General features: G+C 44.1%; 1 protein-coding gene across 1 annotated transcript in view; it reads right to left on the bottom strand.

Moving 5' to 3' along the window:
- Positions 1-18795, bottom strand: part of slc35f3b (solute carrier family 35 member F3b) — a 114185-nt gene that overhangs the window by 37060 nt on the left and 58330 nt on the right. Inside the window, 1 exon segment of the mRNA XM_052514293.1 lies at positions 4-230. Within this exon segment, the coding sequence (XP_052370253.1) occupies positions 4-230 (227 nt within the window).

Genomic DNA, 18795 nt, shown 5'->3' with positions numbered 1-18795 from the left:
CACCTGCTTAAAGGTGAGCTTGGCCAGCTGGGTGGACCCCGCCCACGATGAGCACACACACATCACCATGGCAATGCCCCACAGCGCCTTCCGCACCTGTACGGCCGTGACTTTGATGCAGCAACGAAGTCTCCACCTCCCCGTAGCAGGCTCCGCCCCCGGCGCCCCGCCGTTTGCCGCCTGGCCGTCCGCTGTGCTGCCCACCACATTCTCTCTGGGACGGTCTTCTCCTGAGCACAAAGAAAACAGTAGTAAACTATGAGACCAGAGTAGAGATTTAGAGGAGTTGTCTACATCTCTACAGTATGAGACCAGGGTAGTGATTTAGAAGAGTTGTCTACGTCACTACAATATGAGACCAGGGTAGTGATTTAGAAGAGTTGTCTACGTCACTACAATATGAGACCAGGGTAGTGATTTAGAAGAGTTGTCTACATCACTACAGTTTCAGACTAGGGTAGAGATTTATAATTGTTGTCTACATCACTACAGTTTCAGACTAGGGTAGCGATTTAGAAGAGTTGTCTACATCACTACAGTATGAGACCAGGGTAGAGATTTAGAAGAATTGTCTACGTCACTACAATAAGAGACCAGGGTAGTGTTTTAGAAGAGTTGTCTACATCCCTACAGTATGAGACCAGGGTAGAGATTTAGAATAATTGTCTACATCACTACAGTATGAGACCAGAGTAATGATTTAGAAGAGTTGTCTACATCACTACAATATGAGACCCGAGTAGAGATTTAGAAGAGTTGTCTACAGCACCACAATATGAGACCAGAGTAGAGATTTAGAAGAGTTGTCTACATCCCTACAGTATGAGACCAGGGTAGTGATTTAGAAGAGTTGTCTACAGCACTACAGTATGAGACCAGTGTAGAGATTTTCTGTGGAACTAGAGTTAAAGTGTCACATGGCATCAGAGACCCATAACTGCATTTTTATTGCATTTTTCAATTCAATAAGCTAGATGACTTTCTATATCCATTATCCATTGTCTTCGATAATCACTAGCAGTCACTTTCAGTAAGTACAATGTCAACACGTTCTTCAACAATAACCTATTTAGTATCTATGCCCAGTTCTTCATACATCACTACAGCTTATATCTATGACACAACATGTTTCATCCTCCACTGAATATTCCTTATGTCTATTTCAGGTCATTTACAGTTTAACTGAACTCGGACAAAACCTATTACAAAAATGAGACCAGAGTAGCAGTTTAGTGTGAGTTGTCTGGCAGTCATTCTGCAGCCAAACAGAGGACAGGAGAGGGCAGGGGCTGATACCCAATCTGAGACAACTTTTACTCAGGAGTCTTTGCCTCTTGACTTACAATGCCACACAGAGAGACCAGAGAGAGAAACACACAGACAGAGAGACACACACACATCATTCATCTGTCTGTCTGAACTGACTTTGTTTGACTGTGACTTTGAAGAAGTGATTAAAGAGTGTCAGACAAACAGTAGGTACTTGAGACCCATAACTGCATTTTTCCTAGAGCCATATTGCATTTTTCAATTCAATAAGGACTATTATGACTCTTCTATATCCATTATCCACATCACCAACAGAATAGCATCACCAACAGAACAATCTCAAGTAGGGCTCAGTCACTTTCAGTAAGTACAGGACACAATGTCATCACCAGCAGTTCTTCATAGCATCACCAACAGGACAATTCACAGCAATTCACCAGTATCTCATGCCCATCACCAACAGGACAATCTTCACCAACAGGACAATAGCATCACCAACAGGACAATAGCATCACAGCAATAGCATCACAGGACAATCTATGCAATAGCATCACCAACAGGACAATAGCATCACCCTCCACATCACCAACAGGACATATTCCAGCATGTCTATTTCAGGTCATTCACAGGACAATAGCATCACCAACAGGACAATTACCACTGATCACCAACAGGACAAAATCACCAACAGGACAATTCACCAACAGGACAAAATCACCAATAGGGCTATAGCATCACCAGCAGGGCTGTCACCAACAGGACAATAGCATCACCAGCAGGGCTATAGCATCACCAACAGGACAATAGCATCACCAACAGGACAATAGCATCACCAACAGGACAACAGCATCACCAACAGGACAATAGCATCACCAACAGGACAATAGCATCACCAATAGGGCTAGATCATCAACAGGGCAGGGGCTGCATCACCAACAGGGCTATCATCACCAACAGAGACAACATTTACCAACAGGGCTAGTCATTTGCCATCACCAACAGGGCTTATCAAACAGGGCTATAGCATCACCAACAGGGCTACAGCATCATCAACAGGGCTATAGCATCACCAACAGGGCTACAGCATCACCAACAGGGCTACAGCATCACCACACAACACATCACCAACAGGACAATAGCATCACATCACCAACAGGGCTATAGCACACACACACAGGGCTACATCACAACAGGGCTACAGCATCACACACACACACACACACACACACACAGCATCACACACACATCACCACAGGGCTACAGCATCACACACACACACACACACACAGAGAGAGCATCCACACAACAGGGCTACAATCACACAGGGCTACAGACAGAGAGGACACACATCACAACAGGACATTCATCACCAACAGGGCTCAGCATCCATCAGGGCTATAGCATCTGTCAGCATCATCAACAGGGACATAGCATCACCAACAGGACTGACTTTGTTTGATCACCAGTGACTCACCAACAGGGCTTGAAGAAGCATCACCAACATTAATGTTTCACCAGAGAAAATTCACCAGCAGGGCTGTAGCAGACAAACATCACCAGTATAGCATCACCAACAGGACAATAGCATCACCATAGCATCACCAGCAGGGCTTCACCAACAGGACAATAGCATCACCAACAGGCTCTCACCAACAGGACAATAGCATCACAAAACATAGCATCACCAACAGGACAATCACCAACAGGACAATAGCATCACCAACAGGACAACAGCATCACCAACAGGGCAATAGCATCACCAACAGGACAATCATCACCAACAGGACAATAGCATCACCAACAGGACAATAGCATCACCAACAGGACAATAGCATCACCAACAGGACAATAGCATCACCAACAGGACAACAGCATCACCAACAGGACAATAGCATCACCAGCAGGACAATAGCATCACCAACAGGACAACAGCATCACCAACAGGACAATAGCATCACCAGCAGGGCTATAGCATCACCAACAGGACAACAGCATCACCAACAGGACAATAGCATCACCAACAGGACAATAGCATCACCAATAGGGCAATAGCATCACCAGCAGGACTATAGCATCACCAACAGGACAATAGCATCACCAGCAGGGCTATAGCATCACCAACAGGACAATAGCATCACCAACAGGACAATAGCATCACCAACAGGACAACAGCATCACCAACAGGACAATAGCATCACCAACAGGACAATAGCATCACCAACAGGACATCACAGGGCATCATCATCAACAGGACAATAGCATCACCAACAGGACTATAGCATCACCAACAGGACAATAGCATCACCAACAGGGCTACAGCATCAGGGCATAGCATCACCAACAGGGCTAAAGCATCATCAACAGGGCTAGCATCACCAACAGGACAGCATAGCATCATCACCAACAGGGCTACAGCATCACCAACATCAGCCACCAACAGGACAATAGCATCACCAACAGGACAATAGCATCACCAACAGGACAACAGGGCATCACCAACAGGACAATCAGGGCATCACAGCACCACAGGGCTACAGCATCATCAACAGGGCTATAGCATCACCAACAGGGCTACAGCATCATCAACAGGGCTATAGCATCACCAACAGGGCTACAGCATCACCAACAGGGCTACAGCATCACCAACAGGACAACAGCATCACCAACAGGACAATAGCATCACCAACAGGGCTACAGCATCACCAACAGGGCTATAGCATCACCAACAGGGCTACAGCATCATCAACAGGGCTATAGCATCACCAACAGGGCTACAGCATCACCAACAGGGCTATAGCATCACCAACAGGGCTACAGCATCATCAACAGGGCTATAGCATCACCAACAGGGCTACAGCATCATCAACAGGGCTATAGCAAGCACCCAGAATAATAACATAATAACAACGAATCCAAAGATAATAGAACAAGACAAGATCCCTTATGGTTCACCATGTTACGTTGTTTCATAACCATAGCTATCATCTATCTGCATGGAGCACCTGCCTTCTCCGGCTTTTTGTGTGGCTTTGTCGCCATCACATTAACATGAGGGATTTCCCTAATGGTGTTTTCACTCTAAAGATAATGACGTGTGCTGTGTGTGTGTGTCAGGGTGTGTGTATGTGTACCACAGGGAAGCTAATACCTACTCATCTCCAGCCGTTAGCTACAGAATATACTCCTCCTCATGCAGTCTTGGAAACACAAGAACATTATATAACTTCTGTCAAGGCAGCTTGAAACCAGGATTTACCTTCTCACTCATCACATGACCTATTGACTAATGTCAAAAGAAACACCATTAGAAAGATACTGCAGTACTGTACCGACATTAGATACTCTAGTCATGTACTGTAAATCTCTGTAACTCAATATTGAATCTGTATTCATGTGTGAAATAGCCAATTATTAAGAATGTCAGTTTGTTTCAATAGGCCTTCACCAGTGGTGCTCGGTGCTGTTTAAGATTAGGGAGGACAATTGTTTTATGAGCATGGCCCTATTTCTATTACAGCATATTGGATGATTGTCATTCATATTCCATTCACCCAGTTCAATGTAGCATGGATAGGTTTAGGCTACTACATGATGCTCTAGTGTTCCCTGTACCCATCACGGGGTTGCTACAACCTAGCCTACGAATTCAAGTTTATAACGTGCAGTAGGTGCACAGGTTGAGAGACAAGTTGGAGTAATCAAGGTGACAGACATTGACACATTCAATAACACCTTGCACACTCTTGCCTGCATCTAGCTGATCTAGGGTGGAATCATTAGTCAACAGTTGGCAAATAAGAGTTTCTATTGGACAAATTCAGGTAGGTCCCTGTTTCGTTCCATAGGTGGAACTTTCATTAATAGCCACATACAGGCCTCCTGGGTAGCGCAGTGGTTAAGGGCGCTGTACAGCAGGGCCAGCTGTGCCATCAGAGTCCCTGGGTTCGCGCCCAGGCTCTGTTGTAACCGGCCGTGACAGGGAGGTCCATGGGGCGACGCACAATTGGCCTAGCATCGTCCGGGTGAGGGAGGATTTGGCCGGTAGGGATATCCTTGTCTCATCGCGCACTAGCGACTCCTGTGGTGGGCCGGGCGCAGTGCACATTGACCAGGTTGCTACGTGCACAGTCTTCCCTCCGACACATTGATGTGGCTGGCTTCCGAAGAGAAGAGACTTGCTTGGACCAAGAAACACGAGCAATGGACATTAGACCGGTGGAAATCTGTCCTTTGGTCTGATGAGTCCAAATTTGAGATTTTGGTTCCAACCACTATTCATGAGTGGTTCCCAGCGTGAAGCATGGAGGTGGACGTGTGATGGTGTGGGGGTGCTTTCCTGGTGACAGTTTCCTGGTGCTTTCCTGGTGTCTGTGATTCATTTAGAATTCAAGACACACTTTACCAGCATGGCTACCACAGCATGCTGCAGTAATACGCCATCACATTTGATTTGCGCTTTGTGGGATTATAATTAATTTTTCAACAAGACAACGACCCAACACACCTCCAGGCTGTGTAAGGGCTATTTGACCAAGACAGAGAGTGAGTGCTGCATCAGATGACCTGGCCTCCACAATCACCTGAACTCAACCCAATTGAAATGGTTTGGGATGAGTTGGACCACAGAGTGAAGGAAAAGCCAACAAGTGCTCAGCATATGTGGGAACTCCTTCAAGACTGTTGGAAAAGCATTCCTCATGAAGCTGGTTGAGAGAATGCCAAGAGTGTGCAAAGCTGTCATTAAGGGCAAAGGGTGGCAACTTTGAAGAATCTAAAATATATTTACACTTTTTTGGTTACTACATTATTCCATATGTGTTATTTCATAGTTTTGATGTCTTCACTATTATTCTACAATGTAGAAAATAGTCAAAAATAAAGAAACATTCTTGAAAGAGTAGGTGTGTCCAAACTTTTGACTGGTAGTGTACGCCCACAAACACCTACCCAATGGTCATTATAATCACGAGATATGCAACAAGTTGTGCATGTGATACTGTCAGTGCGCAGAGCTACAGGCACGGACAGGAAACAGAGTTTGTGCCAAAACTTGTACCGAGCTCATGATTACTGTTATTTTCACCGAACGTCTGACACAGAGGCAATTAGCGTTTAATGGCACAATGGGGGCTATAACAGCCATTCTAGACAGGTGATTAATGGAACTACAGGGTTATAACAGCCATTCTAGACAGGTGATTAATGGAACTACAGGGTTATATCAGCCACTCTAGACAGGTGATTAATGGAACTACAGGGTTATAACAGCCATTCTAGACAGGTGATTAATGGAACTACAGGGTTATAACAGCCATTCTAGACAGGTGATTAATATAACACCAAGTCACCTGGCTCTGTCATAACCTCACATGGTCTCTCCTATCATTGCTATGCAGACGACACACAATTAATCTTCTCCTTTCCCCTTTCTGATGACCAGGTGGCGAATCGCATCTCTGCATGTCTGGCAGACATATCAGTGTGGATGACGGATCACCACCTCAAGCTGAACCTCGGCAAGACGGAGCTGCTCTTCCTCCCGGGGAAGGACTGCCCGTTCCATGATCTCGCCATCACGGATGACAACTCCATTGTGTCCTCCTCCCAGAGCGCTAAGAACCTTGGCGTGATCCTGGACAACACCCTGTCGTTCTCAACTAACATCAAGGCGGTGGCCCGTTCCTGTAGGTTCATGCTCTACAACATCCGCATGAGTACGACCCTGCCTCACACAGGAAGCGGCGCAGGTCCTAACCCAGGCACTTGTCATCTCCCGTCTGGATTACTGCAACTCGCTGTTGGCTGGGCTCCTGCCTGTGCCATTAAACCCCTACAACTCATACAGAACGCCGCAGCCCGTCTGGTGTTCAACCTTCCCAAGTTCTCTCACGTCACCCCGCTCCTCCGCTCTCTCCACTGGCTTCCAGTTGAAGCTCGCATCCGCTACAAGACCATGGTGCTTGCCTACGGAGCTGTGAGGGGAACGGCACCTCAGTACCTCCAGGCTCTGATCAGGCCCTACACCCAAACAAGGGCACTGCGTTCATCCACCTCTGGCCTGCTCGCCTCCCTACCACTGAGTAAGTACAGTTCCCGCTCAGCCCAGTCAAAACTGTTCGCTGCTCTGGCCCCCCAATGGTGGAACAAACTCCCTCACGACGCCAGGACAGCGGAGTCAATCACCACCTTCCGGAGACACCTGAAACCCCACCTCTTTAAGGAATACCTAGGATAGGATAAGTAATCCTTCTCACCCCCCCTTTAAGATTTAGATGCACTATTGTAAAGTGACTGTTCTACTGGATGTCATAAGGTGAATGCACCAATTTGTAAGTCGCTCTGGATAAGAGCGTCTGCTAAATGACTTAAATGTAATGTAAATGTATAACTACAGGGCTATATCAGCCACTCTAGACCAGGTGATTAATGGAACTACAGGGCTTTATCAGCCACTCTAGACCAGGTGATTAATAGAACTACAGGGTTATATCAGCCACTCTAGACAGGTGATTAATGGAACTACAGGGCTTTATCAGCCACTCTAGACAGGTGATTAATGGAACTACAGGGCTTTATCAGCCACTCTAGACCAGGTGATTAATGGAACTACAGGGCTATATCAGCCACTCTAGACCAGGTGATTAATAGAACTACAGGGTTATATCAGCCACTCTAGACCAGGTGATTAATAGAACTACAGGGTTATATCAGCCACTCTAGACCAGGTGATTAATGGAACTACAGGGCTATATCAGCCACTCTAGACTAGGTGATTAATAGAACTACAGGGTTATATCAGCCACTCTAGACCAGGTGATTAATAGAACTACAGGGTTATATCAGCCACTCTAGACCAGGTGATTAATAGAACTACAGGGCTATATCAGCCACTCTAGACAGGTGATTAATGGAACTACAGGGCTATATCAGCAATTCTAGACCAGGTGATTAATAGAACTACAGGGTTATATCAGCCACTCTAGACCAGGTGATTAATGGAACTACAGGGCTATATCAGCCACTCTAGACCAGGTGATTAATGTAACTACAGGGTCATAACAGCCACTCTAGACCAGGTGATTAATGTAACTACAGGGCTATATCAGCCACTCTAGACAGGTGATTAATGGAACTACAGGGCTATATCAGCCATTCTAGACAGGTGATTAATGGAATTACAGGGTTATATCAGCCACTCTAGACCAGGTGATTAATATAACTACAGGGTTATATCAGCCACTCGAGACCAGGTGATTAATAGAACTACAGGGTTATATCAGCCACTCTAGACAGGTGATTAATGGAACTACAGGGCTATATCAGCCACTCTAGACCAGGTGATTAATGGAACTACAGGGTTATATCAGCCACTCTAGACCAGGTGATTAATGTAACTACAGGGCTATATCAGCCACTCTAGACCAGGTGATTAATGGAACTACAGGGCTATATCAGCCATTCTAGACAGGTGATTAATGGAATTACAGGGTTATAACAGCCACTCTAGACCAGGTGATTAATGTAACTACAGGGCTATATCAGCCATTCTAGACAGGTGATTAATGGAATTACAGGGTTATATCAGCCACTCTAGACCAGGTGATTAATGTAACTACAGGGCTATATCAGCCACTCTAGACCAGGTGATTAATATAACTACAGGGTTATATCAGCCACTCGAGACCAGGTGATTAATAGAACTACAGGGTTATATCAGCCACTCTAGACCAGGTGATTAATGGAACTACAGGGCTATATCAGCCACTCTAGACAGGTGATTAATATAACTACAGGGTTATATCAGCCACTCGAGACCAGGTGATTAATAGAACTACAGGGTTATATCAGCCACTCTAGACCAGGTGATTAATAGAACTACAGGGTTATATCAGCGACTCTAGACCAGGTGATTAATAGAACTACAGGGTTATATCAGCCACTCTAGACAGGTGATTAATGGAACTACAGGGCTATATCAGCCACTCTAGACCAGGTGATTAATGGAACTACAGGGTTATATCAGCCACTCTAGACCAGGTGATTAATAGAACTACAGGGTTATATCAGTCACTCTAGACAGGTGATTAATAGAACTACAGGGTTATATCAGCCACTCTAGACAGGTGATTAATGGAACTACAGGGCTATATCAGCCACTCTAGACCAGGTGATTAATGGAACTACGGGGATATATCAGCCACTCTAGACCAGGTGATTAATGGAACTACAGGGCTATATCAGCCACTCTAGACCAGGTGATTAATGGAACTACAGGGCTATATCAGCCACTCTAGACCAGGTGATTAATAGAACTACAGGGTTATATCAGCCACTCTAGACCAGGTGATTAATGGAACTACAGGGTTATATAAGCCACTCTAGACCAGGTGATTAATAGAACTACAGGGTTATATCAGCCACTCTAGACCAGGTGATTAATAGAACTACAGGGCTTTATCAGCCACTCTAGACCAGGTGATTAATATAACTACAGGGTTATATCAGCCACTCTAGACCAGGTGATTAATGGAACTACAGGGCTTTATCAGCCACTCTAGACCAGGTGATTAATAGAACTACAGGGCTATATCAGCCACTCTAGACCAGGTGATTAATAGAACTACAGGGTTATATCAGCCACTCTAGACAGGTGATTAATGGAACTACAGGGCTATATCAGCCACTCTAGACCAGGTGATTAATGGAACTACAGGGTTATAACAGCCACTCTAGACCAGGTGATTAATATAACTACATGGCTATATCAGCCACTCTAGACAGGTGATTAATGGAACTACAGGGCTTTATCAGCCACTCTAGACAGGTGATTAATAGAACTACAGGGCTTTATCAGCCACTCTAGACCAGGTGATTAATGGAACTACAGGGCTTTATCAGCCACTCTAGACCAGGTGATTAATAGAACTACAGGGCTATATCAGCCACTCTAGACAGGTGATTAATAGAACTACAGGGCTTTATCAGCCACTCTAGACAGGTGATTAATAGAACTACAGGGCTTTATCAGCCACTCTAGACCAGGTGATTAATAGAACTACAGGGCTTTATCAGCCACTCTAGACCAGGTGATTAATATAACTACAGGGTTATATCAGCCACTCTAGACCAGGTGATTAATAGAACTACAGGGTTATATCAGCCACTCTAGACCAGGTGATTAATAGAACTACAGGGCTTTATCAGCCACTCTAGACCAGGTGATTCATGGAACTACAGGGTTATAACAGCCACTCTAGACCAGGTGATTAATATAACTACATGGCTATATCAGCCACTCTAGACAGGTGATTAATGGAACTACAGGGCTATATCAGCCACTCTAGACCAGGTGATTAATGGAACTACAGAGCTATATCAGCCACTCTAGACCAGGTGATTAATGGAACTACAGGGTTATATCAGCCACTCTAGACCAGGTGATTAATAGAACTACAGGGCTATATCAGCCACTCTAGACATGTGATTAATGGAACTACAGGGCTATATCAGCCACTCTAGACCAGGTGATTAATGGAACTACAGGGTTATATCAGCCACTCTAGACCAGGTGATTAATGGAACTACAGGGCTTTATCAGCCACTCTAGACCAGGTGATTAATAGAACTACAGGGCTATATCAGCCACTCTAGACAGGTGATTAATGGAACTACAGGGCTATATCAGCCACTCTAGACCAGGTGATTAATGGAACTACAGGGTTATAACAGCCACTCTAGACCAGGTGATTAATATAACTACAGGGTTATATCAGCCACTCTAGACCAGGTGATTAATGGAACTACAGGGCTATATCAGCCACTCTAGACCAGGTGATTAATGGAACTACACGGTTATAACAGCCACTCTAGACCAGGTGATTAATATAACTACAGGGTTATATCAGCCACTCTAGACCAGGTGATTAATGGAACTGCAGGGCTTTATCAGCCACTCTAGACCAGGTGATTAATGGAACTACAGGGTTATAACAGCCACTCTAGACCAGGTGATTAATATAACTACAGGGCTATATCAGCCACTCTAGACAGGTGATTAATGGAACTACAGGGTTATATCAGCCACTCTAGACCAGGTGATTAATAGAACTACAGGGTTATATCAGCCACTCTAGACCAGGTGATTAATGGAACTACAGGGCTATATCAGCCACTCTAGACAGGTGATTAATGGAACTACAGGGTTATATCAGCCATTCTAGACAGGTGATTAATGGAACTACAGGGTTATAACAGCCATTCTAGACAGGTGATTAATGGAACTACAGGGTTATATCAGCCACTCTAGACCAGGTGATTAATAGAACTACAGGGCTATATTAGCCACTCTAGACAGGTGATTAATGGAACTACAGGGCTATATCAGCCACTCTAGACCAGGTGATTAATAGAACTACAGGGTTATATCAGCCACTCTAGACAGGTGATTAATGGAACTACAGGGCTTTATCAGCCACTCTAGACAGGTGATTAATGGAACTACAGGGCTTTATCAGCCACTCTAGACCAGGTGATTAATAGAACTACAGGGTTATATCAGCCACTCTAGACCAGGTGATTAATAGAACTACAGGGCTTTATCAGCCCCTCTAGACAGGTGATTAATGGAACTACAGGGTTATATCAGCCACTCTAGACCAGGTGATTAATAGAACTACAGGGTTATATCAGCCACTCTAGACAGGTGATTAATGGAACTACAGGGCTATATCAGCCACTCTAGACCAGGTGATTAATGGAACTGCAGGGCTTTATCAGCCACTCTAGACCAGGTGATTAATGGAACTACAGGGTTATAACAGCCACTCTAGACCAGGTGATTAATATAACTACAGGGCTATATCAGCCACTCTAGACAGGTGATTAATAGAACTACAGGGCTATATCAGCCACTCTAGACCAGGTGATTAATATAACTACAGGGTTATATCAGCCACTCTAGACCAGGTGATTAATGGAACTGCAGGGCTTTATCAGCCACTCTAGACCAGGTGATTAATGGAACTACAGGGTTATAACAGCCACTCTAGACCAGGTGATTAATAGCACTACAGGGTTATATCAGCCACTCTAGACAGGTGATTAATGGAACTACAGGGTTATATCAGCCACTCTAGACCAGGTGATTAATAGAACTACAGGGTTATATCAGCCACTCTAGACCAGGTGATTAATGGAACTACAGGGCTATATCAGCCACTCTAGACAGGTGATTAATGGAACTACAGGGTTATATCAGCCATTCTAGACAGGTGATTAATGGAACTACAGGGTTATAACAGCCATTCTAGACAGGTGATTAATGGAACTACAGGGTTATATCAGCCACTCTAGACCAGGTGATTAATAGAACTACAGGGCTATATTAGCCACTCTAGACAGGTGATTAATGGAACTACAGGGCTATATCAGCCACTCTAGACCAGGTGATTAATAGAACTACAGGGTTATATCAGCCACTCTAGACAGGTGATTAATGGAACTACAGGGCTTTATCAGCCACTCTAGACAGGTGATTAATGGAACTACAGGGCTTTATCAGCCACTCTAGACCAGGTGATTAATAGAACTACAGGGTTATATCAGCCACTCTAGACCAGGTGATTAATAGAACTACAGGGCTTTATCAGCCCCTCTAGACAGGTGATTAATGGAACTACAGGGTTATATCAGCCACTCTAGACCAGGTGATTAATAGAACTACAGGGTTATATCAGCCACTCTAGACAGGTGATTAATGGAACTACAGGGCTATATCAGCCACTCTAGACCAGGTGATTAATGGAACTGCAGGGCTTTATCAGCCACTCTAGACCAGGTGATTAATGGAACTACAGGGTTATAACAGCCACTCTAGACCAGGTGATTAATATAACTACAGGGCTATATCAGCCACTCTAGACAGGTGATTAATAGAACTACAGGGCTATATCAGCCACTCTAGACCAGGTGATTAATAGAACTACAGGGTTATATCAGCCACTCTAGACCAGGTGATTAATAGAACTACAGGGCTTTATCAGCCCCTCTAGACAGGTGATTAATGGAACTACAGGGTTATATCAGCCACTCTAGACCAGGTGATTAATAGCACTACAGGGTTATATCAGCCACTCTAGACAGGTGATTAATGGAACTACAGGGCTATATCAGCCACTCTAGACCAGGTGATTAATGGAACTGCAGGGCTTTATCAGCCACTCTAGACCAGGTGATTAATGGAACTACAGGGTTATAACAGCCACTCTAGACCAGGTGATTAATATAACTACAGGGCTATATCAGCCACTCTAGACAGGTGATTAATGGAACTACAGGGTTATATCAGCCACTCTAGACCAGGTGATTAATGGAACTACAGGGCTATATCAGCCACTCTAGACAGGTGATTAATGGAACTACAGGGTTATATCAGCCATTCTAGACAGGTGATTAATGGAACTACAGGGTTATAACAGCCATTCTAGACAGGTGATTAATGGAACTACAGGGCTTTATCAGCCACTCTAGACCAGGTGATTAATAGAACTACAGGGCTATATCAGCCACTCTAGACAGGTGATTAATAGAACTACAGGGCTTTATCAGCCACTCTAGACCAGGTGATTAATAGAACTACAGGGCTATATCAGCCACTCTAGACAGGTGATTAATAGAACTACAGGGCTTTATCAGCCACTCTAGACAGGTGATTAATAGAACTACAGGGCTTTATCAGCCACTCTAGACCAGGTGATTAATAGAACTACAGGGCTTTATCAGCCCCTCTAGACAGGTGATTAATGGAACTACAGGGTTATATCAGCCACTCTAGACCAGGTGATTAATAGAACTACAGGGTTATATCAGCCACTCTAGACCAGGTGATTAATGGAACTACAGGGCTATATCAGCCACTCTAGACCAGGTGATTAATGGAACTGCAGGGCTTTATCAGCCACTCTAGACCAGGTGATTAATGGAACTACAGGGTTATAACAGCCACTCTAGACCAGGTGATTAATATAACTACAGGGCTATATCAGCCACTCTAGACAGGTGATTAATAGAACTACAGGGCTATATCAGCCACTCTAGACCAGGTGATTAATAGAACTACAGGGTTATATCAGCCACTCTAGACCAGGTGATTAATAGAACTACAGGGCTTTATCAGCCCCTCTAGACAGGTGATTAATGGAACTACAGGGTTATATCAGCCACTCTAGACCAGGTGATTAATAGCACTACAGGGTTATATCAGCCACTCTAGACAGGTGATTAATGGAACTACAGGGCTATATCAGCCACTCTAGACCAGGTGATTAATGGAACTGCAGGGCTTTATCAGCCACTCTAGACCAGGTGATTAATGGAACTACAGGGTTATAACAGCCACTCTAGACCAGGTGATTAATATAACTACAGGGCTATATCAGCCACTCTAGACAGGTGATTAATGGAACTACAGGGTTATATCAGCCACTCTAGACCAGGTGATTAATGGAACTACAGGGCTATATCAGCCACTCTAGACAGGTGATTAATGGAACTACAGGGTTATATCAGCCATTCTAGACAGGTGATTAATGGAACTACAGGGTTATAACAGCCATTCTAGACAGGTGATTAATGGAACTACAGGGCTTTATCAGCCACTCTAGACCAGGTGATTAATAGAACTACAGGGCTATATCAGCCACTCTAGACAGGTGATTAATAGAACTACAGGGCTTTATCAGCCACTCTAGACCAGGTGATTAATAGAACTACAGGGCTATATCAGCCACTCTAGACAGGTGATTAATAGAACTACAGGGCTTTATCAGCCACTCTAGACAGGTGATTAATAGAACTACAGGGCTTTATCAGCCACTCTAGACCAGGTGATTAATAGAACTACAGGGCTTTATCAGCCACTCTAGACCAGGTGATTAATATAACTACAGGGTTATATCAGCCACTCTAGACCAGGTGATTAATAGAACTACAGGGTTATATCAGCCACTCTAGACCAGGTGATTAATAGAACTACAGGGCTTTATCAGCCACTCTAGACCAGGTGATTCATGGAACTACAGGGTTATAACAGCCACTCTAGACCAGGTGATTAATATAACTACATGGCTATATCAGCCACTCTAGACAGGTGATTAATGGAACTACAGGGCTATATCAGCCACTCTAGACCAGGTGATTAATGGAACTACAGAGCTATATCAGCCACTCTAGACCAGGTGATTAATGGAACTACAGGGTTATATCAGCCACTCTAGACCAGGTGATTAATAGAACTACAGGGCTATATCAGCCACTCTAGACATGTGATTAATGGAACTACAGGGCTATATCAGCCACTCTAGACCAGGTGATTAATGGAACTACAGGGTTATATCAGCCACTCTAGACCAGGTGATTAATGGAACTACAGGGCTTTATCAGCCACTCTAGACCAGGTGATTAATAGAACTACAGGGCTATATCAGCCACTCTAGACAGGTGATTAATGGAACTACAGGGCTATATCAGCCACTCTAGACCAGGTGATTAATGGAACTACAGGGTTATAACAGCCACTCAGACCAGGTGATTAATATAACTACACTTATATCAGCCAGACCAGGTGATTAATGGAACTACAGGGCTATATCAGCCACTCTAGACCAGGTGATTAATGGAACTACAGGGTTATAACAGCCACTCTAGACCAGGTGATTAATATAACTACAGGGTTATATCAGCCACTCTAGACCAGGTGATTAATGGAACTGCAGGGCTTTATCAGCCACTCTAGACCAGGTGATTAATGGAACTACAGGGTTATAACAGCCACTCTAGACCAGGTGATTAATATAACTACAGGGCTATATCAGCCACTCTAGACAGGTGATTAATGGAACTACAGGGTTATATCAGCCACTCTAGACCAGGTGATTAATAGAACTACAGGGTTATATCAGCCACTCTAGACCAGGTGATTAATGGAACTACAGGGCTATATCAGCCACTCTAGACAGGTGATTAATGGAACTACAGGGTTATATCAGCCATTCTAGACAGGTGATTAATGGAACTACAGGTGCCATTCTAGACAGGTGATTAATGGAACTACAGGGTTATATCAGCCACTCTAGACCAGGTGATTAATGGAACTACAGGGCTATATTAGCCACTCTAGACAGGTGATTAATGGAACTACAGGGCTATATCAGCCACTCTAGACCAGGTGATTAATAGAACTACAGGGTTATATCAGCCACTCTAGACAGGTGATTAATGGAACTACAGGGCTTTATCAGCCACTCTAGACAGGTGATTAATGGAACTACAGGGCTTTATCAGCCACTCTAGACCAGGTGATTAATAGAACTACAGGGTTATATCAGCCACTCTAGACCAGGTGATTAATAGAACTACAGGGCTTTATCAGCCCCTCTAGACAGGTGATTAATGGAACTACAGGGTTATATCAGCCACTCTAGACCAGGTGATTAATAGAACTACAGGGTTATATCAGCCACTCTAGACCAGGTGATTAATGGAACTGCAGGGCTTTATCAGCCACTCTAGACCAGGTGATTAATAGAACTACAGGGCTATATCAGCCACTCTAGACCAGGTGATTAATAGAACTACAGGGTTATATCAGCCACTCTAGACCAGGTGATTAATAGAACTACAGGGCTTTATCAGCCCCTCTAGACAGGTGATTAATGGAACTACAGGGTTATATCAGCCACTCTAGACCAGGTGATTAATAGCACTAGGGTTATATCAGCCACTCTAGACAGGTGATTAATGGAACTACAGGGCTATATCAGCCACTCTAGACCAGGTGATTAATGGAACTGCAGGGCTTTATCAGCCACTCTAGACAGGTGATTAATGGAACTACAGGGTTATAACAGCCACTCTAGACCAGGTGATTAATGGAACTGATTAATGGAACTAGGGTTATATCAGCCACTCTAGACCAGGTGATTAATGGAACTACAGGGCTATATCAGCCACTCTAGACAGGTGATTAATGGAACTACAGGGTTATATCAGCCATTCTAGACAGGTGATTAATGGAACTACAGGGTTATAACAGCCATTCTAGACAGGTGATTAATGGAACTACAGGGCTTTATCAGCCACTCTAGACCAGGTGATTAATGGAACTACAGGGCTATATCAGCCACTCTAGACCAGGTGATTAATAGCACTACAGGGTTATATCAGCCACTCTAGACAGGTGATTAATGGAACTACAGGGCTATATCAGCCACTCTAGACCAGGTGATTAATGGAACTACAGGGTTATATCAGCCACTCTAGACCAGGTGATTAATATAACTACAGGGCTTTATCAGCCACTCTAGACAGGTGATTAATAGAACTACAGGGCTATATCAGCCACTCTAGACCAGGTGATTAATAGAACTACAGGGTTATATCAGCCACTCTAGACCAGGTGATTAATAGAACTACAGGGCTTTATCAGCCCCTCTAGACAGGTGATTAATGGAACTACAGGGTTATATCAGCCACTCTAGACCAGGTGATTAATAGAACTACAGGGTTATATCAGCCACTCTAGACAGGTGATTAATAGAACTACAGGGCTATATCAGCCACTCTAGACCAGGTGATTAATAGCACTACAGGGTTATATCAGCCACTCTAGACAGGTGATTAATGGAACTACAGGGCTATATCAGCCACTCTAGACCAGGTGATTAATGGAACTGCAGGGCTTTATCAGCCACTCTAGACCAGGTGATTAATGGAACTACAGGGTTATAACAGCCACTCTAGACCAGGTGATTAATATAACTACAGGGCTATATCAGCCACTCTAGACTGATTAATGGAACTACAGGGTTATATCAGCCACTCTGATTAATGGAACTACAGGGCTATATCAGCCACTCTAGACAGGTGATTAATGGAACTACAGGGTTATATCAGCCATTCTAGACAGGTGATTAATGGAACTACAGGGTTATAACAGCCAACAGGTGATTAATGGAACTACAGGGCTTATAGCCACTCAGGTGATTAATGGAACTACAGGGCTATATCAGCCACTCTAGACCAGGTGATTAATAGAACTACAGGGTTATATCAGCCACTCTAGACAGGTGATTAATGGAACTACCATTCTAGACAGGGTGATTAATGGAACTACAGGGTTATATCAGCCATTCTAGACCAGGTGATTAATAGAACTACAGGGCTTTATCAGCCACTCTAGACAGGTGATTAATGGAACTACAGGGCTATATCAGCCACTCTAGACCAGGTGATTAATAGAACTACAGGGCTATATCAGCCACTCTAGACCAGGTGATTAATAGAACTACAGGGCTTTATCAGCCACTCTAGACAGGTGATTAATGGAACTACAGGGTTATATCAGCCATCTAGACCAGGTGATTAATAGAACTACAGGGCTTTATCAGCCACTCTAGACCAGGTGATTAATAGAACTACAGGGCTTATCAGCCACTCTAGACCAGGTGATTAATAGAACTACAGGGCTTT

The sequence above is a fragment of the Oncorhynchus keta genome, unplaced genomic scaffold (assembly GCF_023373465.1).
Source record: "Oncorhynchus keta strain PuntledgeMale-10-30-2019 unplaced genomic scaffold, Oket_V2 Un_scaffold_17242_pilon_pilon, whole genome shotgun sequence".
NCBI classification, from domain to species: domain Eukaryota; kingdom Metazoa; phylum Chordata; class Actinopteri; order Salmoniformes; family Salmonidae; genus Oncorhynchus; species Oncorhynchus keta.
Note: the sequence above shows the minus strand (reverse complement) of the source record. Positions and strands in the feature narration are given on the sequence as shown.